Source organism: Chiloscyllium plagiosum, unplaced genomic scaffold (assembly GCF_037043375.1).
Source record: "Chiloscyllium plagiosum isolate Xiang-an unplaced genomic scaffold, Cpla_swu_hap1 HiC_scaffold_42, whole genome shotgun sequence".
Lineage (NCBI taxonomy): Eukaryota > Metazoa > Chordata > Chondrichthyes > Orectolobiformes > Hemiscylliidae > Chiloscyllium > Chiloscyllium plagiosum.
The window spans coordinates 722507-741246 of record NW_028270180.1 but is presented as its reverse complement, the minus strand read 5'-3'; the positions used below and the strand labels follow the sequence as shown (position 1 = coordinate 741246).

General features: G+C 39.3%; 1 protein-coding gene across 8 annotated transcripts in view; it reads right to left on the bottom strand.

Annotated features, from left to right (window-relative positions):
- tjp1a (tight junction protein 1a) overlaps positions 1–18740 on the bottom strand; it is a 202861-nt gene that overhangs the window by 32516 nt on the left and 151605 nt on the right. For 7 of the 8 annotated variants that reach the window (XM_087982083.1, XM_043680314.2, XM_087982082.1 and 4 more), the window contains 8 exons: positions 17665–17849; positions 15956–16051; positions 13517–13599; positions 13214–13424; positions 9468–9568; positions 8339–8680; positions 4395–4664; positions 1274–2167 (listed from right to left, as the gene is read on the bottom strand). In XM_087982083.1, coding sequence (XP_087838209.1) covers positions 1274–2167; positions 4395–4664; positions 8339–8680; positions 9468–9568; positions 13214–13424; positions 13517–13599; positions 15956–16051; positions 17665–17849 — 2182 coding nt within the window. The remainder of the gene's footprint in view (positions 1–1273; positions 2168–4394; positions 4665–8338; positions 8681–9467; positions 9569–13213; positions 13425–13516; positions 13600–15955; positions 16052–17664; positions 17850–18740) is intronic. The other variant, XM_087982081.1, reaches the window with a different exon arrangement.

Below are 18740 nucleotides of genomic sequence, written 5' to 3'. Positions count from 1 at the left end.
GCCCCTAGTGTTAGGTGAAGGGGTAAATGTAGGGGAATGGGTTTGGGCGAGTTGCTCTTCGGAGGGTCGGTGTGGACTTATTGGGCTGAAGGGCCTGTTTCCACCCTGTAAGTAATCTAAACTAATCTAATCTATACAAGAATTCAAGTTAAATAGAAGAAAATGAAAGAAAGAAGGGTCATGATCACATCCAACCAGCATTCAAATGGAAATCAATGCATACAACATGAGTATTGCTGGTAATATAGAATTAGATAAACACAAAAGGTTTTAATCAAAATGTGCGCACTAAATAAAATTGTGACTAATTATTCATAAGATATTTTTTTAAAAGAAATGTAATTGGTTTAAGTCACAGAATTGTGAATGTGCAATTTCATACAAAACACAAAAGTGTAACTACATGGCTGCGTCAGCTTTGAAATATACAGAAGTGGCCCCTTCACCATTAACCATATTTTCTCCTCTATGGTGATGGATGTTCTGTATTTCTAGCAATTTTTTTTAAACTCCAAAATTGGAACTTTGCATAATTTAAACCAAATGTGGGGGAAAATAAAAACCTCTGGCACAAAGAAGAACACAGACAATTGAGGTGCTTCACATAACTTAAATACTTAAACCACATAAGGTCAGAAGAAATGTTTAAAAGGAACCTGGATGGGTATGATAGGAAAGGTTTATAGGGATATGGGCCAAATACTGGCAAATAGGACTCGCTTAATTTAGGATATCTGGTCGACACAAATGAACTGGACCGAAGGGTCTGCTTCCATGCTGTACAACTTTATGACTCTATATGCTCCTCAGAAAAGCAACGTTAAAATTAATTTTAGAAAACAGCAGGCTTCTTTGAGAAACAACCCAGAAGTACCAACACTAGTACGTGTTGTGGAAAGGCACATTTTGATGACAGCAGTCAACAACCACAAATTCGAAGAAATTGAATTTCTATGGTCAGTAACCTGAAAGAATGGCTTAGTTTTACAATATATTTGAAAGCCATAGCAAGCCTGCCACATGAATGTTCAAAATGTATTCCCAAGGGTAGGTACATGAATATTGGATCACGGGAATTCTTTCTCCTAAGTAGACTGCAAGTTGGTGCAAAGGTTCCATGCTAAATAAAAGGCAGGGCTTGATCGAAGCTGAATCAAAGTTTCACATTGGAAGTTAGAGTATGATCCTACCAAGAAGCATAGGAAAAGCTATGGTAAGGGCATAATTAGCTTTAACTAAACTAGACATTGTTGCTTTTGATGACTTTACTCACCCTCACTGAAGTTATTTCGGTGGGGTCCTTGGCCTTTGATGAAATGGACTTTTTACTTTCAAACAGTTTCACTCGGGTAAGCACTGATTGTGGCTTCATTGCTGGATCCACATCCTCATCAACATTTGGCTTTATGGGTGGTGGAGGCAATGGCTTACTAACAGAATGTGCAGACTCAGCACCTTTAGAGTGAGGAGGTGGAGGAGGAGGAAAGGTATCTGTGTTCTGGACTGGTTCAAATTGCTGAGGGAGGGAATTATATTCTTGGGATCGGCCCTGGTCATAGCTTCTGACTTGGGACTCAAAAGACTGCTGTTGTGATTCCGGAGACTTGGAGGTTGGTGGATGAAAAGCTTGAGGATCAGGTTCATATTGAGGACGAGGATCATAGCTATGAAGAGGTTGATCATAGCCATGAAGGAGTTGACCATTGTAATGTGGCTGTGAAGGTTTGTAGCTTTTAACTGGCTTTTCATAACGTGGCATTCTATTCTCATAGCCTGTAAATGGCAGCTCTTCATGAACTGGATGGTAGTCACGATCTGGATAATGTTCAGTGTGCTTTGGATCATAGTCAAGTGGATGCTGGTCCTCAAAATAAGGTGGAGGTTGGTCATGTTGAGTAGGTTTTTCGTTATAGTGTAGCCACTTATCATTGTAACCACGTAAACTTTCCTCATAATGCGATATAGGTCCAAAACTTGGGGAGAGCTGCTGCTCATATTTTGTTTGAGATCCATTTCTATAACGTGTCTGTTCCTCAATGTTCTGATGTTGTGGTTCATAAACTTGTCGGTCTTTATCAATTCTCAGTGCAGGATGGTTGCCTACTGGCTGCTTGATGTCATAACTTTGCCTTGGAAGTTCATTGTTGTACGAATCTTTTTTGTATATCTACAGAGCATAGAGGAGTTAAACAGACAGTGGTAATGGGCATTGCATAAGTAATGATGCAAAGCAGTTTAAAGAAAACAAAAACCTGCAGCAGTTCCATCACCAAATCCAGAACAAAACACATTAAGATTCAAGACATACACCCTTCATCAAAGCACATGCTCTGGAGGATATAGAAGAAAATTCTAACTTGCCTTCCTGAAGTGATAGGTCTACTATGCACTTCCAGAAATCTATTTTTGATTTTCAATATTTGCTTGCTTGCTTTTGATTTTACAGATGTGAAGAAAATTTCTTTCCAATTTACTTGGTAAAAATTTGTCCAGAAAATGTTTTAAATGATACTGGAACATTTTAAAATCAACTTGAAAACATACACACCCAAGAATTTCAAAGTAATTAAAGACTTTCAGAATTGTAAAATTTAGAAGTTAAAAGAAAAAGCTGATGTGTTCAAAAATATGATATAATAAACTAAACTCAAGATGCTTAGGCAATATTTGTCGACAGGTATGAATTGGACAGGCATAAGCTTAGCATGGAGCTTACATTATGCAAATTTAAATTGGAATGTAATGGTAAATGCAGTTTAGAAGCTTCATAAGTTTTTTTAAAGCTCTTAATAATTTATGTCCAGTAGACTGTAAAGTAACTTATTTATGGACAGGATGAATTGTCACCTACCTTTAAAATTGTTTTGTTTTACTTATCACAGTAAATGCTGGAAGTAGCATAGGGTTGGTCAAAAGGTTTTTAAAAGGAATCTGAAAACATCATGGCCATGAGTGAAAGGTATTCCAACAATAGTCATTTTGTGCATGGCACTTAGAAAGTTGCAATAAATGGGACAGATGTTAAGTTACAACTAGTGAAAGTGGCTTTTATTTTGAAAGGCCTCAATTCAAACTAAAGTTAATTTGTCTTTTAATATATGCATATTGTGGTGCTGAAGGTGGGGCAGTGGCAGCTAATATCATCAGACTGCCGACAATGCCCTTCGATTCCAAAGGCTGGAGTCTATCAAGGGGACATATATCAAGTGCTCGATGCAGCTGATGGAACGGAGTTTAATTTTAAGCATGAGTACTGAAGAACATAAGTAAACAGATCTGTGAAAAGATTGATTTTACATTGCATGGCAGAGTCTGCTGGCACATAGAGGAACTCTGCCAGTCAGGGAGAACCAGAGGGTGATTTTAGTAATCACAATCTCAAAACAACTAAGTAGAGAGTCAAGGATACCAAACTTTGAAATGATTTTCCACTGAGCGCAGCTGCCTTAAGTTGTATCTTTGTAACATTATTTGAAAAGTCTTTTTTTTAAATGGGTGTTCTGAACAAAATCAAAATTTAAATGCATTTGTTGAAGTAGCAGATGAAGTATTTTTTAAAAACTAAAAATGAACATTGGCAGCTTCTACCTTAACTGATACAAAAACATGACTCAACTGATCAATAGAAAGGTTATAATTGCAGACCAATTGCTAAACTCATATTTTAGAATTCAGTCCTGTCTCCTTCAACAGTCCAAGTTATAAGGATACTGAAGCAACTGCCCTGAAAAGGATCCGAGAGAGTTAAATGTAGACAAAACACATATTGGCAAACATGCTGATGCTTGTAATTAAAATCAGAATCCCCTTTGATCATGCCACAGCAAGGCTGGTTGCAGTCCATGAAAGGTACAGACAGTAGCCCACATAACATATCTTCTAAGAGGAGTTAGAAGGAAGGAACTACAGAAAGCTTTCAAAGAGCAAAGGTATATAAGCAAAAGTTCAAGGTATAGGCCAAGCCAATTAGATTAGTATAAAAATTTGTTAAAAATTCTCAACACAATGGAAAAATTGGGAGTCTGGTATCAATTACATCAACTTAATAATTAATTTTAATTAATTAGTATGCCAGGTAACATTTTTGGTTCGAAGAGAGAATTTTCTGATTAAATACCAAGTGTTAGTGCAGTTCCCTTATAATATTCAGTGAATACTCTACCGCACAGTATTTACAAAGCATGTCAGTAACATTTGTAGGAGGAGTTTAGACAACAACTTTTCTATTCCCTCTCCATCATGAAAGATGGCCATTGGTCTACTGAAAACACATATTTGGTCTGGCCTCTAACTTCAGCAATATGATCAACTACAGAGGCAAAGCAAGTGATTGAGCAGAAGCAAGCAGAAGCTCCGTACATATGGCGTGCCAAGGAATTTACAGCAAGCGGTACCTTTGTTGGTTCTGCAGTTCGAGTTGCTGTCGGTTCTGGATCTCTCAGCCTCTCAGGACTGATGGAATCAATAACATGAGGTAGTTCAGGACTGGGTTTTCTGTAAGAGTTGATCTGGGACTCAGGGCTGCTGTGGGGAGGAGAAGCATTCTCCTCTTGTCTCACATTACTTAGGTCTACTATGGTATTGACTCTAGAGGGCACAGTCATCACAGAAATTGATTCAAGCTGCTGGGATGAATTAGGGACTGCAGAAGGAATATCTGCTTTCTGTGAAACGTCCAAGATAAAATAAATTATTTAAATAGAAATTTATGTTGTCTACAAGGTGCATTGTTGGCAAAACAGATGTTGACTTAACTTTCAAATTACTCTGAAATAGTTATTTCAATCACAATAAGCATATTAATTAAAACAGAAAATATTTAACAAATAGAAGCTAATTCCTTACTGCAAGATTTCACAAATTTACCAAAGTTAAAAACAAACATCTGGCAAGTATAAAATTCATTCTTAACAGAATTATAACTAGGTTCAAAAATGTATGCATTAAAATGTTAGAAGTAGTAATGTGACACAACTGGAAAAGAAATTCATCCTCTTCAAGAAGAGACAGAACGGCAGTGGGAGTAGAAGCAGACTGGTGCATCAGTTTTGCTAACCCAAGTGGGCGGCACAGTGCCTCAGCGGTTAGTTCGGTAGCCTCACATCGCCAGGGACCTGGGCTCGATTCCAGCCTCGGGTGACTGTCTGTATGGAGTTTGCACATTCTCCCAGTGTCTGCGTGGGTTTCCTCCGGGTGCTCTGGTTTCCTCCCACAATCACAAAGATGTGCAGGTCAGGTGAATTGGCCATGCTCAGTTGCCCATAGTGTTAGGTGCATTAGTCAGGGGTAACTATACAGGGTAGAGTAATGGGTCTGGGTGGGTTACCCTTCAGAGGATGGGTGCGGACTTGTTGGGTCAAAGGGCCTGTTTCCATACTGTAGGGAATCTAATGTAATCACCTAATGTCAAGGTACACAAGGTTTAATAAATGGAATTTTAAGGTATCTTGGACTAACTTGTAAAACTGTATATCTTCCAACAGGTGCACTGTAATCCTGATCTCAATTAAATAAAATTACTGTTGATGACTCCTGCCTGTTTATAGTAAATTCAGTCTCTGCCTCTGCAGCTTATTTTTGAAAGGAAGGATAGAAACAGTCTGATGCAAAATTATACACACAGATAATGGGCTTTTATATTGGACAGCTTTTGGTTTGGAGTTAAATAATGTACTATATGAGGCAGAAAAATCTTTAATGATGTTTTTATTTTTAAAATCACAATGAACTGGTATGTTAAAGACTTAGAGAATAATTTGTACTAACAGGGATTTGTGAATGAATTCTAAGCAATTTTTAAATGAACTTTTCTAGCAAACACAAGTTAAGCCCTGTGACTCAATATGGAGTTATTGCTGGCACATTCTCTGTTACTTCAAGTTTAACAAAAGAGCATGTTTTGTGCACAACTAATTGGCCAAACAGCAGCAGTTCTGGGTAGCAGATCTACCAAATACCCTTTTAGAACCATGCACTCCTTTCGGATCACCCTACAAATACATCCCTTGGTAAATTTTCTCAGCTACTAGGCCTTGTCCAATTACTCGAACAATGACAGAAGCCAACTAACTTGTCCAAAGATAGAGAAATTCAATTCAGGTGCCTGAAAAATTCTGCTTCCCTCTTATCCTGCAGCAGTTGATTTGCTAATCACTTCATCTTCATTGATCTATAGAGACCAGAGTTTCCTACCAACACAACTGAAAAATATTAATCTTTCGGAGAGATCACCTCTGTCCATTTCTGTAACCTACCCCACTGCTAAACCATTCTCACAGCTAGACTCTGATTTCTAATCTTTCTTGCGCCCCACTCTAGATTTCTCCTCCTCAAATGCTGCCCACTTTGCTAAAACCCACTTCTGACAAAAGCTTTTGGTCACCCCGTCCTATTATTCCCTTCTTTGCTGCTTAACAAAGATGTATTTTGTCAAAAACTTTCGGTCTTCAATTTATCAGGACGTTTCACAAGAATGTAAATTCAAGAGGAAAACCAACATGTATACTGCATTAACATAGTAGGAAAGTGGACTCTCACTGGTAGAGGTGTTGCCATGAAGAATGCACTAAGTCGTGATGATTGACAGTTAACTTGTAAGCTTTGTTTGAATTTTAAGCTATGCGGGCTGATTTTCATTTGTCTAGGCATTTCCCTGAGAAATAAATCAGTGGATGGTTCACACTTATTTTGTTGTGTGGAAACAGATGTAGGCATGTTCTCAGTCTGGAGAAAAAAAGTGTCTTGTGCATTAATATGCACAGTTTCCAGTACATATAAGGACACCACACTATGAACCTGAGTGATAACCTCAAATTGGTTGTCAATATAATTCTTTGAATGCTCAGGATTATCTAGCTAATGTTGCCCAACTGTGGAATTTAGTATTGGACACAGCGTTGCAAGTTTTGCAATCGCAGGCCGTCAGTGTATGGTCTATACCTCACATGCTAACAGCCAAAGGGATGCACTGTTGGTTACAAGGCACCAATCTCTGGGACATACAGCCTAAATACTTACTATTCCACAGGCACTGAAATTCACATACCACATTAATTATTTGTGTGACAGCCACAAAGTCTTTTTTGCTTGACATCAGCACCCTGTTAATGGCAAACACCATCTTTGGTTCCCAAAGATTGACAGATCATATCAAATAGCACACCCCATCAGTTCTTTGCAATAAGCCAGGTACTAACCATAACCAAACAGGCTGCCCTTGTGTAACTCACAACAATTCTAATATTAGATGTGATTCCGTAGCTGGACCATATCGGATGAGTCACACCTAATGTGCAAAGACCTACACTCTCAGTCAACTTAGAATTGTCAGTCGGGCTCACAGAGAGGCATACTGTGTGTACTGGAAGCTATTAATATACAAGGTTCCATTCTTCATAAATAGAAAGAACAATGAATATGCCCTGCATCTGTTTCAACTCAATAAAATAGGTGGTTCATTTCTCAGCGTAATGCTCTGACCAGTCTGATCACTGCTGAAAATGTGTTGCTGGAACAGCGCAGCAGGTCATGCAGCATCCAGGGAACAGGAGAATCGACGTTTCGGGCATAAGCCCTTCTTCAGGAATGAGGAAAGTGTGTCCAGCAGGCTAAGATAACTCACTGAAATCTTTGTAGAGGGAGGAAGAGAGCTTCCTCCCTCTACAAAGATTTCAGTGAGTTATCTTAGCCTGCTGGACACACTTTCCTCATTCCTGAAGAAGGGCTTATGCCCGAAATGTCGATTCTCCTGTTCCGTGGATGCTGCCTGACCTGCTGCGCTGTTCCAGCAACACATTTTCAGCTCTGATCTCCAGCATCTGCAGACCTCACTTTCTCCTCCAGTCTGATCACTCTGCCTGGTTTAAAACTTAAACAAAGCCTGGCAGTTAACTGTCAAACAGCACTGACGGGTGCATTTCCAAGGCAGCATCTCTGCTGATCAGATTCCACTTGCCAACCAACCTGTATTCTCCTCTTTTCCAGCATATGCATCGGTTCTCCTTAAACTTATATTTCTGGGAGAGATGTCCAGATGAGACCAAGTTGAAAGACTTCAACAAAAGGTACATTTTTTTTTGGCAATACTCAAAATCTGTACTACAAATATACAATTTCCTTCTGCAGTTTGATGTTCATTTTTACCTCATGGCCATGAGGTACCTGGGAACTGTTTTCTACATTGAAAGATGCAAAGTAAATTCAATACTTAACTTACCATACAATTGCTATAACAAGACTTTCCAAATAAAAGAGACAGAATTCTAATAAGCTTTGCCTTTAACATAGTATATTACCACTTAATCAAACACATTAACTACTTAAATCAGAGTGAACTCACCTGTTGATTAGACAAAGGCTTGTACACAGGAGAGTCCACTCTCTGAACTTGTACTGGATAGGATGGGAAGGCCGGCGCCATTGACTCAGAGTGCATCATTGACGAATCATCTCGTACAGGTTCTGAGGACCTAGTTATGGCAGATTCTGTCGGACCAATTTCATCGTTGAGAGTCTCATCCAATTCTTGGTCAGTGTAGGCACCACCTTCAGTATCTGTGTCATCATAATCTGAAGTGTGTCTACTGTCTGTGCTGTACATAGAGTACTCACTGCCTGGAGCTGACAAATATGACAAGCGATCATCGTGCAAGTCAAGATCATCCTCTGCTGTACCATCAGCCTACAAAAAGAACAGTCAAATCACACAATTAAACAAATATTACACTTAGCAGTAAACAAGGTGTTTTGTTAACATCCATTGACCAGCTGGATTATTAGAAATGTGAAGGATCTTCCTCCTCTTAAAGTCCTGGAGAAACTGGTGTGCACGCATGCGTGTGCGTGTTGGCAGGGGCAAAGGTCTTATAACTTTCCAGCAGGAATATTCACATCATTCTTCATGCATCTGACTTCATACATGCCATTTTGCCGGAGAGATCATTCTGTAGTGATCAGGAGTGGGAACATTGGTTGATTTACCTCCCCCCACAGCCCCCCCCCACCATGTGATCGTGCACCAAGTGTTATCCATCTTCTCAACAATTTCAAATCTTGCAACTTATTGGTGTGCTTCAGTAACCCTCCAGTCATCAACTTTCTTAACAATATAAATACAAACAAATTTCTCAGGAACGCTTCCTGGAGTTCATACACTCAGATTTCAAACACCAAAACACTAACTGGTTCAAAAACTCCCCTGCCTGTTTTCCCAAAGGAATTGGATATGTAATGTTGCAAATTCTTTATGTCACAGCACAAGAGAGGAACTTGCAGGAAGAATACTAGTCATTTCTTATAATCTACTCATCACTGACAATACTGGCAGGGAATTTATATAGGTACAGGCAATAAAGCAGAGTGAGTCACTGCCTACTCATGACATAATGCAGTGGGGAAGAGAAGAAAAAAGAGATTTTAGTATAACATTGTGCAGTTTTGATTTAAATTATAATAAATTTTCATCCTACCTTGCCCTCTGAGACCCAAACTAACTGGCTCTGTTGCTGCTGAACAGATTCCTTCAGAGCCCCATACCAGCCTTCGTTCATCGAATTCAAATTGATGTTAGCTGTAAAGACAAGTTGCGGAATCTGTTACAATTTCAATTACTTACGAAAATTCTTCGATCAATGATTTGGAGATGCGGGTGTTGGACTGGTGTGTACTAAGTTAAAAATCACAACATAAGGTTATAGTCCAACAGGTTTATTTGGAAGCACTAGCTTTCGGAGCACCGCTCCTTCACCAGGTAGTTGTAATTATATTCTTATGCTGCACAACCACCTGAAGGAGCAGCACTCGGAAAGCTAGCGCTTCCAAATAAACCTGTTAGTCTACAACCTGGTGTTGTGTGATTTTTAACTCCTGGATCAAGATCTTCTCAAAATCCTTTGATCAAGACCTCTACAAAATCAGATTCCAAAGGCACTTCCTACAAAATGAAGTTGACCTTGTACAGAAGCAATATGGGATAGTTGTGTGTCAAGGTAAACAATGCACTCCCTCTTCCGTTAGGGTGCACATCAGAAATAGTCCAACTATTCAATTGTAAGACCAAAGAATATAAAAGCAGAAAGGCCATTCAGCCCACTGAATCTGCCAGCCATTCAATGAAGTTATGGCTTATCTGATAGTCCTCAACACTTCTCTTTTTGCCCCATAATCCTTGATTCCCTTACAGATTAGAAATTTGATAATCACAGTCTTGAATATACTTAATGACCCAACCTCAATTGCACTCTGTGGTAATATCTGTGGAATACCATAGATTCACTAATTCAAGAAAACAAATTCCTCATCTGTGTCTTAAATGGGCAACTACTTACTCTGACATTATGTCCTCTGGTCCAAGATTCTCCCATAAGGGAAAACAACCTCGCAGCATCTACGCTTTCAAAAGCCTAAGAATTTTCAGTAATATTACTTCTCATGCTTCGTAACTCCAAACAATAAAAGTCAAACCTACTCAACCTCTCCTCTTACAAAAATCCCTCCATGTCTGGGATCCATTCACTAACAGCCTCCAATGCCAGCATATCTTTCCTTAGATAAGGAGCCCAAAACTGGTCACAGTATTCTAGGTGTGGTCTAACTTTTACCTTGTATCATTTTAGTAAGACGTCCCCATTTTAAAACTCTTTGGAATCAAACCCAACTTTTCTTCTGACGTCCCCATTTATCTGCTTGACTTGGATTATGATTTTGAGTATTATATGCAAGGACTCCCAAACCCTCTCTGCTGTAGATTCCTACAGTCTGAATAATATTCAGCTCAACTGTTCCTACCAAAGTGCACAACTTCACATTTTCTCCTTTGCAAAATGTTTGCTCACTCAACCTTCCCATATATCTCCACACACTTTGTGCTATCCTACTTGCCTTCCCATCTATTTTTGTCATTTGCTAACTTAGCAATAGTACATTGGTTTCCCTCATTCAAGTCATTAATATATATGGTAAAGAATTGTGGCCCCAATGCTGATCCCTGTGGTGATCCACGAGTTAGATATTGACATCCTGAAAATGCCAACCCTTATCCCAACTCCTGTCATCTATTAGCTTGCCAGTGCTCAATTACAACTTTTATTATTCTTACACAGATGATCTCTCTACATTTTTGTTCCTCAATTTCCCTTTGACTATCGGGAAATGTAGTACAGTCCCACTAAGGTGACCATCCTCCTCTTATTTCCGAGTTCCACCCATACAGCTTCACTGGATGACTCCCCAGGAATATCATCCAAGTACAGCAATAATGCTTTCCCTAATCAAAAATGCCATTCCCCTTCCTCTCTTGCCTTCCTATCCTTCTGTAGTATTTAAACCCCAGAACATTGAACTACCAGTCCTGTCCCTCCCTCAATCACGTTTCTGTAATAGTTATGATGTCCCAGTCCCATGCTCCCATACATGCCCCAAGTTCATCTACCTTACCTGTAAGACCCCTGCAATGAAATAAATGTAGTTTAATCCAGAGTTACCTCATTTTCAGACTTGGTCTTTCCTGCCTTTTCGAATTAACTTGCTCTTTTTTTAAATTCAGAACCATCCTCATCCGTCTTTCTATTCTCACTACTTAGGATCCCCCGAACTTCCCGATCAGTTCAAAGACTCCCGAATAGCATTAGCAAATTTCCCAGAGAGGAAATAGGTCCTTCCAGTTCAGGTGAAATCCGTCACTTTTAAACAGTTCTTTTCTGCCCAGAGATCCCAGTGATCCAAAAATCTGAATACTTGCCAAATGCACTACCTTTTCAGCCATTGATTTATATGCCCTATCTTCTTATTCCAACTTTCACTAGCACATAGCATTGGGAGTAATCCAAAAATTACTACCTACCTTTAAGGTTCTGCTTTTTAACCTTCCACCTTACTTCCCATAGTCACTCTGCAAAGCCTCAACTCTTTCCCCAACGATGTCATTCTTACCAATGTGTACAGCGACTTCCAGTTTCTCACTTTCCCCTTTGATAATTTGCTGCAACCATTTTGTTGCAGCCTTGACCCTGGCACCAGGATCAACATACCATCCTGAATTCATGTTCATGTCCAGAGAATCTCCTATGTGATATCCTAGGATGCAACCCACCAAGTTGAGGGAAATCAACTTTTATGCCGATTAATTTCCTCAGTACATTTTCTCCACTAACAGTCATTTAATTATTTCTTCTTATTCTTTTGCTTCTTGATTAATTAGAATTTTCACTCAAAATTGGAATCAAGCTGTAATAACCACATCCTGCAAAGCATAGTGACAAGTATCTGCTTCATGATGGATGATGTTGCATTACAAATATCACTTTCCTTCATATTGATAATTATTAGACAATTATTTTTTCTGCTTTTCTTGAGATACTTCAATGTCCATTGACCTCTTCCAATTTCTCAACCACAAGCTGATCTTATGGTGATATCACCAAAACATATATCCCAAATATGCACCAATGGCAAGAAATTCTTCTGTATCACCATCTCTCTGAATACATCTATTGTGTATGATAAGTCACACTGCATGACTGTCATCTAATAATGGATCAGCCTGAAATCACAAACACTGGCTCCTAAATATCAAAAACAACCCTTCTCCTGGATCACCATTGAATCAGATTGTTTATAACTCTGGAGATGATTTTCTGATACCACGTCCGCTTTACCATCAAGTTCACAAACCATCATCTTTGAATCTCTATCCAACTCTCAGCTCATCTGCTGCAGAAACCATCATCCATGCCGCTGTTATTCCAGACTGGATTACTCCAGTGCTCTCCCCTGGCTGGCCACGAATGCTACATCCCTGGGAACCTATGCCCAGCCAAAGCTCTGCTGCTTGAACTCTAAATCTTATGGAGTAGATTCATATATAATTTTAAATATTATGAGCCCAGCCACCATTTATCCATTTTTCTTGATGTCAGATGATTTTACCAGTCCTCATTCATTTATAACCATTTGCTCCTTGACATATATGGGTTTCTGTCTTGATTTTAAATATTCTGTCCAAGTGGAAAATTTCAGAAATATTTCATTGCCTGCGCAGCAAGTTAAAATCATCTGACATCAAGAAAAATGGATAAATGGTGGCTGGGCTCATAATATTTAAAATTATATATGAATCTACTCCATAAGATTTAGTATAATACAAATATAAAACCCTCAATTACACAAAAGTCCAGCAATATTTGCTATACATTTAGGAATGGTGTATTATACTCACATGTGAATAGATGATGATTGTTTTTACGTAGTTTCAAAGCACGCTCAAACAACTTTCTAGCACTCTTTCGGGACTCGGGACAAAGTCTTTGCCGCATGATCTTAACACCTTGTTTGGAATCAGGATTTAGGAAAATTACGATTGGGTACCACTGTGCATAATTCAAACGGTCCACTGCATTTGGAGTAATGTCCAATACTGCATGCTTATCCTAATGTAACACAAAGGCAAATAGACACTTATAAATATGAAGTACACCTCATTTACAATCAAAAGTTGCTTAGACACAGGAATCAACCTTACCCTGTCAATGACTTGTTTGATTGTATGTAGTCGAATAATTCCAGAACTGCGTTGATCAGTGCCAGCATCTCTGGGCTCACTCCCTGTGATCAAATAATGCCATTTGAAAAGCAGAACAGTTTAAAGTCAAACAATTAAACTTTTGTCTCATTTCCAATTCACTTAACTCCCCTTCATTCATCAGAATATTATACATTAAAGCAGTAAACAATTTAGCCCGTCAAGTCTATTCCAGCTCTTTCCAAGAGCAATTCAGCTAGTACCCCTTATACAGAGGATGAACTCTATTTATGCAATTTTTTTTACAACTCAAAATAGTGCTGGATTGTAGCAACAATAAATTTTTCACTACTTTTCTAAATACATGACAATACATAAATAACTCAAATAACCAATTCTCCATCTCTCCCTCTTATTCCACAAATTTTATCTTCAGGTGTTTATTTACTTCGGTAATCTGTAATCCACCATACCTCAAGCACTACAATCCATAAATACCTGAAGAGAGAATTTTAGTACTGAGGAAAGATTGGATAGGCTGGGTTGTTTTCTGAGCTCGCAATAGCACAGTGGTTAGCACTGCTGCTCGCAGCACCAGAGACCCAGGTTTGATTCCAGCCTCAGGCAACTGTCTGTGTGGTGTTTGCACATTCTCCCAGTGTCTGCATGGGTTTTCTCCAGGTGCTCCGGTTTCCTCCCACAATCCAAAGATGGGCAGGTTAGGTTAATTGGCCCTGCTAAATCGCCCATAGTGTTCAGGGATGTATGGTTAGGTGCATGAGTCAGGGGAAAATGTATGGGAATGGGTCTGGTTGAGATACTCTTCAGAGTGTCGGTGTGGACTTGTTGGGCTGAAGGGCCTGTTTCCATGCAGTAGGGATTCAAAAGGATGTTAAGGAGTCAGCTAGATGCAACTTACAGGAGCTTAAAAGGTCTAGATAGTGTGAATAGAAAAAGTCACTGCTCTGCTTAGTTTAAAAGATCTAGATGCCGGAACGGTTACAACATTTAAAAGACATTTGGACAGGTACATGAATAGGAAGGGCTTAGAGGGATGTGGGCCAAACACAGGCAAGTTGGACTAGTTTAATTTTGGAAACTTGGTCAGCATGGGCAAGTTGGATTGAGGGGTCTGTTTCCATGTTGTATGACTGTATAACCAGGACACCATAGATTCAAAAGAAGAGAGAGGAGGTTTAGAGGAGTTACAAAGGGAAATATTTCATCGAGCAAGTGATGGGATGTGGAACTAACTCACTGTCTGGAAACAGTGGCAGAGATAGAAACCCTCATAACATTTTGAGGAAAAAAAGTGGATAGGCACTCTAAGACAATAAGACCAAGAGCCTGAAAGTGGAATTTATTTGCATAGCTGTTTTCGACCAGTGCATATATATTGAGCTGAATGGCTTTCTTCCATGCTGTAAATTTCTGCAATTCTAAGAAAATATCAATACTAATGGGACAAAATTGCAGCAAATTCAGTTCAGTGAAATGAGAGTATTGGGTCTGCAAAGGAACTACCTACAAGACTGTATGCGCACTGTAGCTTGAAATTAGATCTAAACCTCCACTTAGCAGTTTGAAACATTTGGGTTGACTCATACTTAGAAAGCTTGGTTAATTGCAGGTTGCCTTCAGACAAAGGGACGCTAGGAACCTGAACTAAATTTCAAATGTAAAACACTGTTTATTACTTAAACACAATTCGACTTCTTTGGACATTGAGTTGTGTGCCACATCTGGCCTAGAAAAGATTCATCAGGTCATTGTTATTCTGGGGGAGGAGTAGGACAACAGGAAATATGGGATTAAAGACATTTATAGTTCATAGGACTGATACATATATAACTGACAAAAGATCAAAATTGAAAGAGTTCAGTTTAACTCAATGTTGGTATAAAATGCAGCATTGCGGAGTCTCACCTAAATGTAACTTTGGGATGAATTACTTTGCAATATGGTGAATTACAAGAAATATCCAGTTTAGTTGCATATTTTTATGGTTATTAAGAAACACCAAGGTTAATACCTGATACACACTGCTCCTGGAAGCTAACACATTGGCAGGCATCTGTGTAAGTCTCTATCATAATGATGATAGCTCTGCTCAAATAGCCTCAGCTATGAAATTTAATACCCATGCTCATTTGAATTATGGCCACTTGAATGAAGTATCGGAGGTCAAACCTCACTTAAAAGAACATTCCCCAACACCAATCATTGCCAAGAAATGCAGATAAAGACTTGCTGACCACAAAGGCATGCAATGTAGAAACAGTCATAGATTTCAAAGGAAAACTGGATGAACTTTTGAAGGACTATGGAGTAGGGGAGTTGAACCAGATTGCAGTGAGAAGCCAGATTAATTTTGATGGCCAAATGGCCTACTGCGCAGTAAGTGACGATGATTTTAAGGAACTGAACAGAAAATCTTACTTGCAATTTCGTACAAATCTGGTTCTTCCCGTCCAAGTTTCTCTCGAGCAACATCAGCAAGAGGTCCAAAGATGACTACTGGCCTCAGGAAACCAGCTTTAAAAAAAGATAAAGTTTGTGAGAAAATTTGTAGCTTGGGTGCTCATTGTGGTTCTGTTCGCCGAGCTGAGAATTTGTGTTACAAACGTTTCGTCCCCTGTCTAGGTGACATCCTCAGTGCTTGGGAGCCTCCTGTGAAGCGCTTCTGTGATGTTTCCTCCTGCATTTATAGTGGTTTGTCTCTGCCACTTCCGGTTGCCTGTTCCAGCTGTCCGTTGCAGTGGTCGGTATATTGGGTCCAGGTCGATGTGCTTATTGATTGAATCTGTGGATGAGTGCCATGCCTCTAGGAATTCCCTGGTTGTTCTCTGTTTGGCTTGTCCTATAATAGTAGTGTTGTCCCAGTCGAACTCATGTTGCGTGTCATCTGTGTGTGTGGCTATCCACGAAACGACACAACCAGCTATCCTACGTAGCCACACACGCAGATGACATGCAACATTAGTTTGATTGGGACAACACTACAATTATAGGACAAGCCAAACAGAGAACAGCCGGGGAATTCCTAGAGGCATGGCACTCATCCACAGATTCAATCAATAAGCACATCGACCTGGACCCAATATACCGGCCACTGCAACGGACAACTGGAACTGACAGCTGGAACTGACAATCGCAAGCAGTAGAGACAAATCACTATAAATGCCAGAGGAAACATCACAGAAGAGCTTCACAGGAGGCTCCCAAACACTGAGGATGTCACCTAGACAGGGGACGAAACGTCTGCTACACAAATTCCCAGCTCGGTGAACAGAACTTTAAAAAAGATAACCCAAAATTATCATAAGCAATATTGTACATTGTATATTGTAAATCACTGTTAATTATTTAAACACAATTTGACTTGTTTAGACATTGAATTTGCACTACATCCGGCCTAGAAAAGATGAAAAAAAGCTATTAATTCGGGGGAGGGAGGAGGACAGGAGGAAATATGGGACCAAAGGCATTTACAATGTATAGGACTGATAGATGTATAACTGACAAAGATTAAAAATCTCAAAGACATCTGCACATCAGTGGATTTAATCATTCCAGGATTGAACATGCAAATCAGGCACTACAATAACAATCATTTACATGTCTTCATTTAAAAGTGTTTTTCTCAGCAACACACAAAACTGCATAAAGTGGTAATCATATCCCCAATCTATTGGTAATCATATCTCTAGTCTGTTGGGAACAGTGACCAATGCTGCAATAGGAACAGCAAGTATTTTGATGTACTCCATCTGCCGGCTCTCTGCTTCCTGTCAACTGTCTGAGTGAGGTATGACGTACTCCTGCCCTGGTCAGGGACCAGGTAAAGGCAAAACCTTTGAGATTACACCAGCTTCAACAATCTTCAATGTTTCCCAAAAGGTTGAGGTATTCATTTATTTAAATTAATCACAACCTAATACTTAAGAGAATCAATACTGATTGGTTCGATTACATGTGAATTAAGTTTAACTGTCCTTTCTAAAGGAAATTCTGATGAAATGGAATTGATTTTACGTACTCCCATCGAGAACAAATAATAAAGAAAATGAGGTTGACAGGGTCTCTCCCCAAGTGAGCAGAGAGTGATTTTGCTCACCCCAGTAAACACTCAGTTCCTTTCCCTTTACCTTCTCGAAGGACTACTCTCTCATAAGCTGGAAACTTGGTATGAACTGGCTGAGCTGCAAGATCTTCTCTGCTTTTTCTCAAATTTCTCTTTGAACTACGAAGTCCACGAAACCGCCAAAAGTCCGCCCGATCCCCACCAGCAGTCTTGGGTAGTGTGTACTGCACACTAGACATCTGTTCAGCTCTGGTTAGCACAATGTATGAAAAGTACATAATATTAATCAAGTTACTCAGTAGTTAAACCATAGATCTAAACAATGACTTGATGGTGGAGTTAATCTTTTTCTTGAGCACTTAATTTGTAAGGAGACCTCAGTTATCTGTAAGAGTAAAAGGGCAGTTATGGTAGGGGATCTTAACTTTCAAAACATAGACTGACACTGACATAGTGTTAAGGGCTTGGATGAAGAGAAATTTGTTAAGTGTGTACACAAATATTGTCTAACACAGTATCTGATGTAGATGTATTTATGAATGAAGTTGCATCTACTCTTGGGAATTAAAAAGTTACTGAGGTGTCAGTGGGGGAGTATTTTGCAGCCAGTGACCATAATTGTACTAGTTTTAAAGTAGTGATGGAAAAGAATAGATTAGATCTAAAAGTTGAGGTTTTAAACTGGAGGAAGGCCAATTTTGACAGCATTAAGCAAGAACTTTCAAACCTTGATTGGGGGCGGATGTTCACAGGTAAAGACAGGGGGCTAGAAAATCGGAAGCCTTCAAAAATGACGCAGTAAGATTCCAGAGACAGTATGTTCTTGTTAGTGTGAACGGCAAGGCTGGGAGGTGGAGGGAATGCTGGATCACTAGAGAAATTGAGGTTTTAGACAAGAATAGGAAGGAAGCATATGTTAGGTATATACAGCAGAAATCTAGTAATTCACTAGAAAAGTATAAAGGCAAGTAGGAGGAAATCAGGAGGGTAAATGAGGACATGAGGTAGCTTTAGCAAATAGGGTTAAGGAGAATCCAAAGGGATTCTACAAATACATTAAGGACAAAAGGATAACTAGGGAGAGATTAGGGTCTCTTAAAGATCAGCACAGTCAACGATGTGTGGAACTACAACAGATGG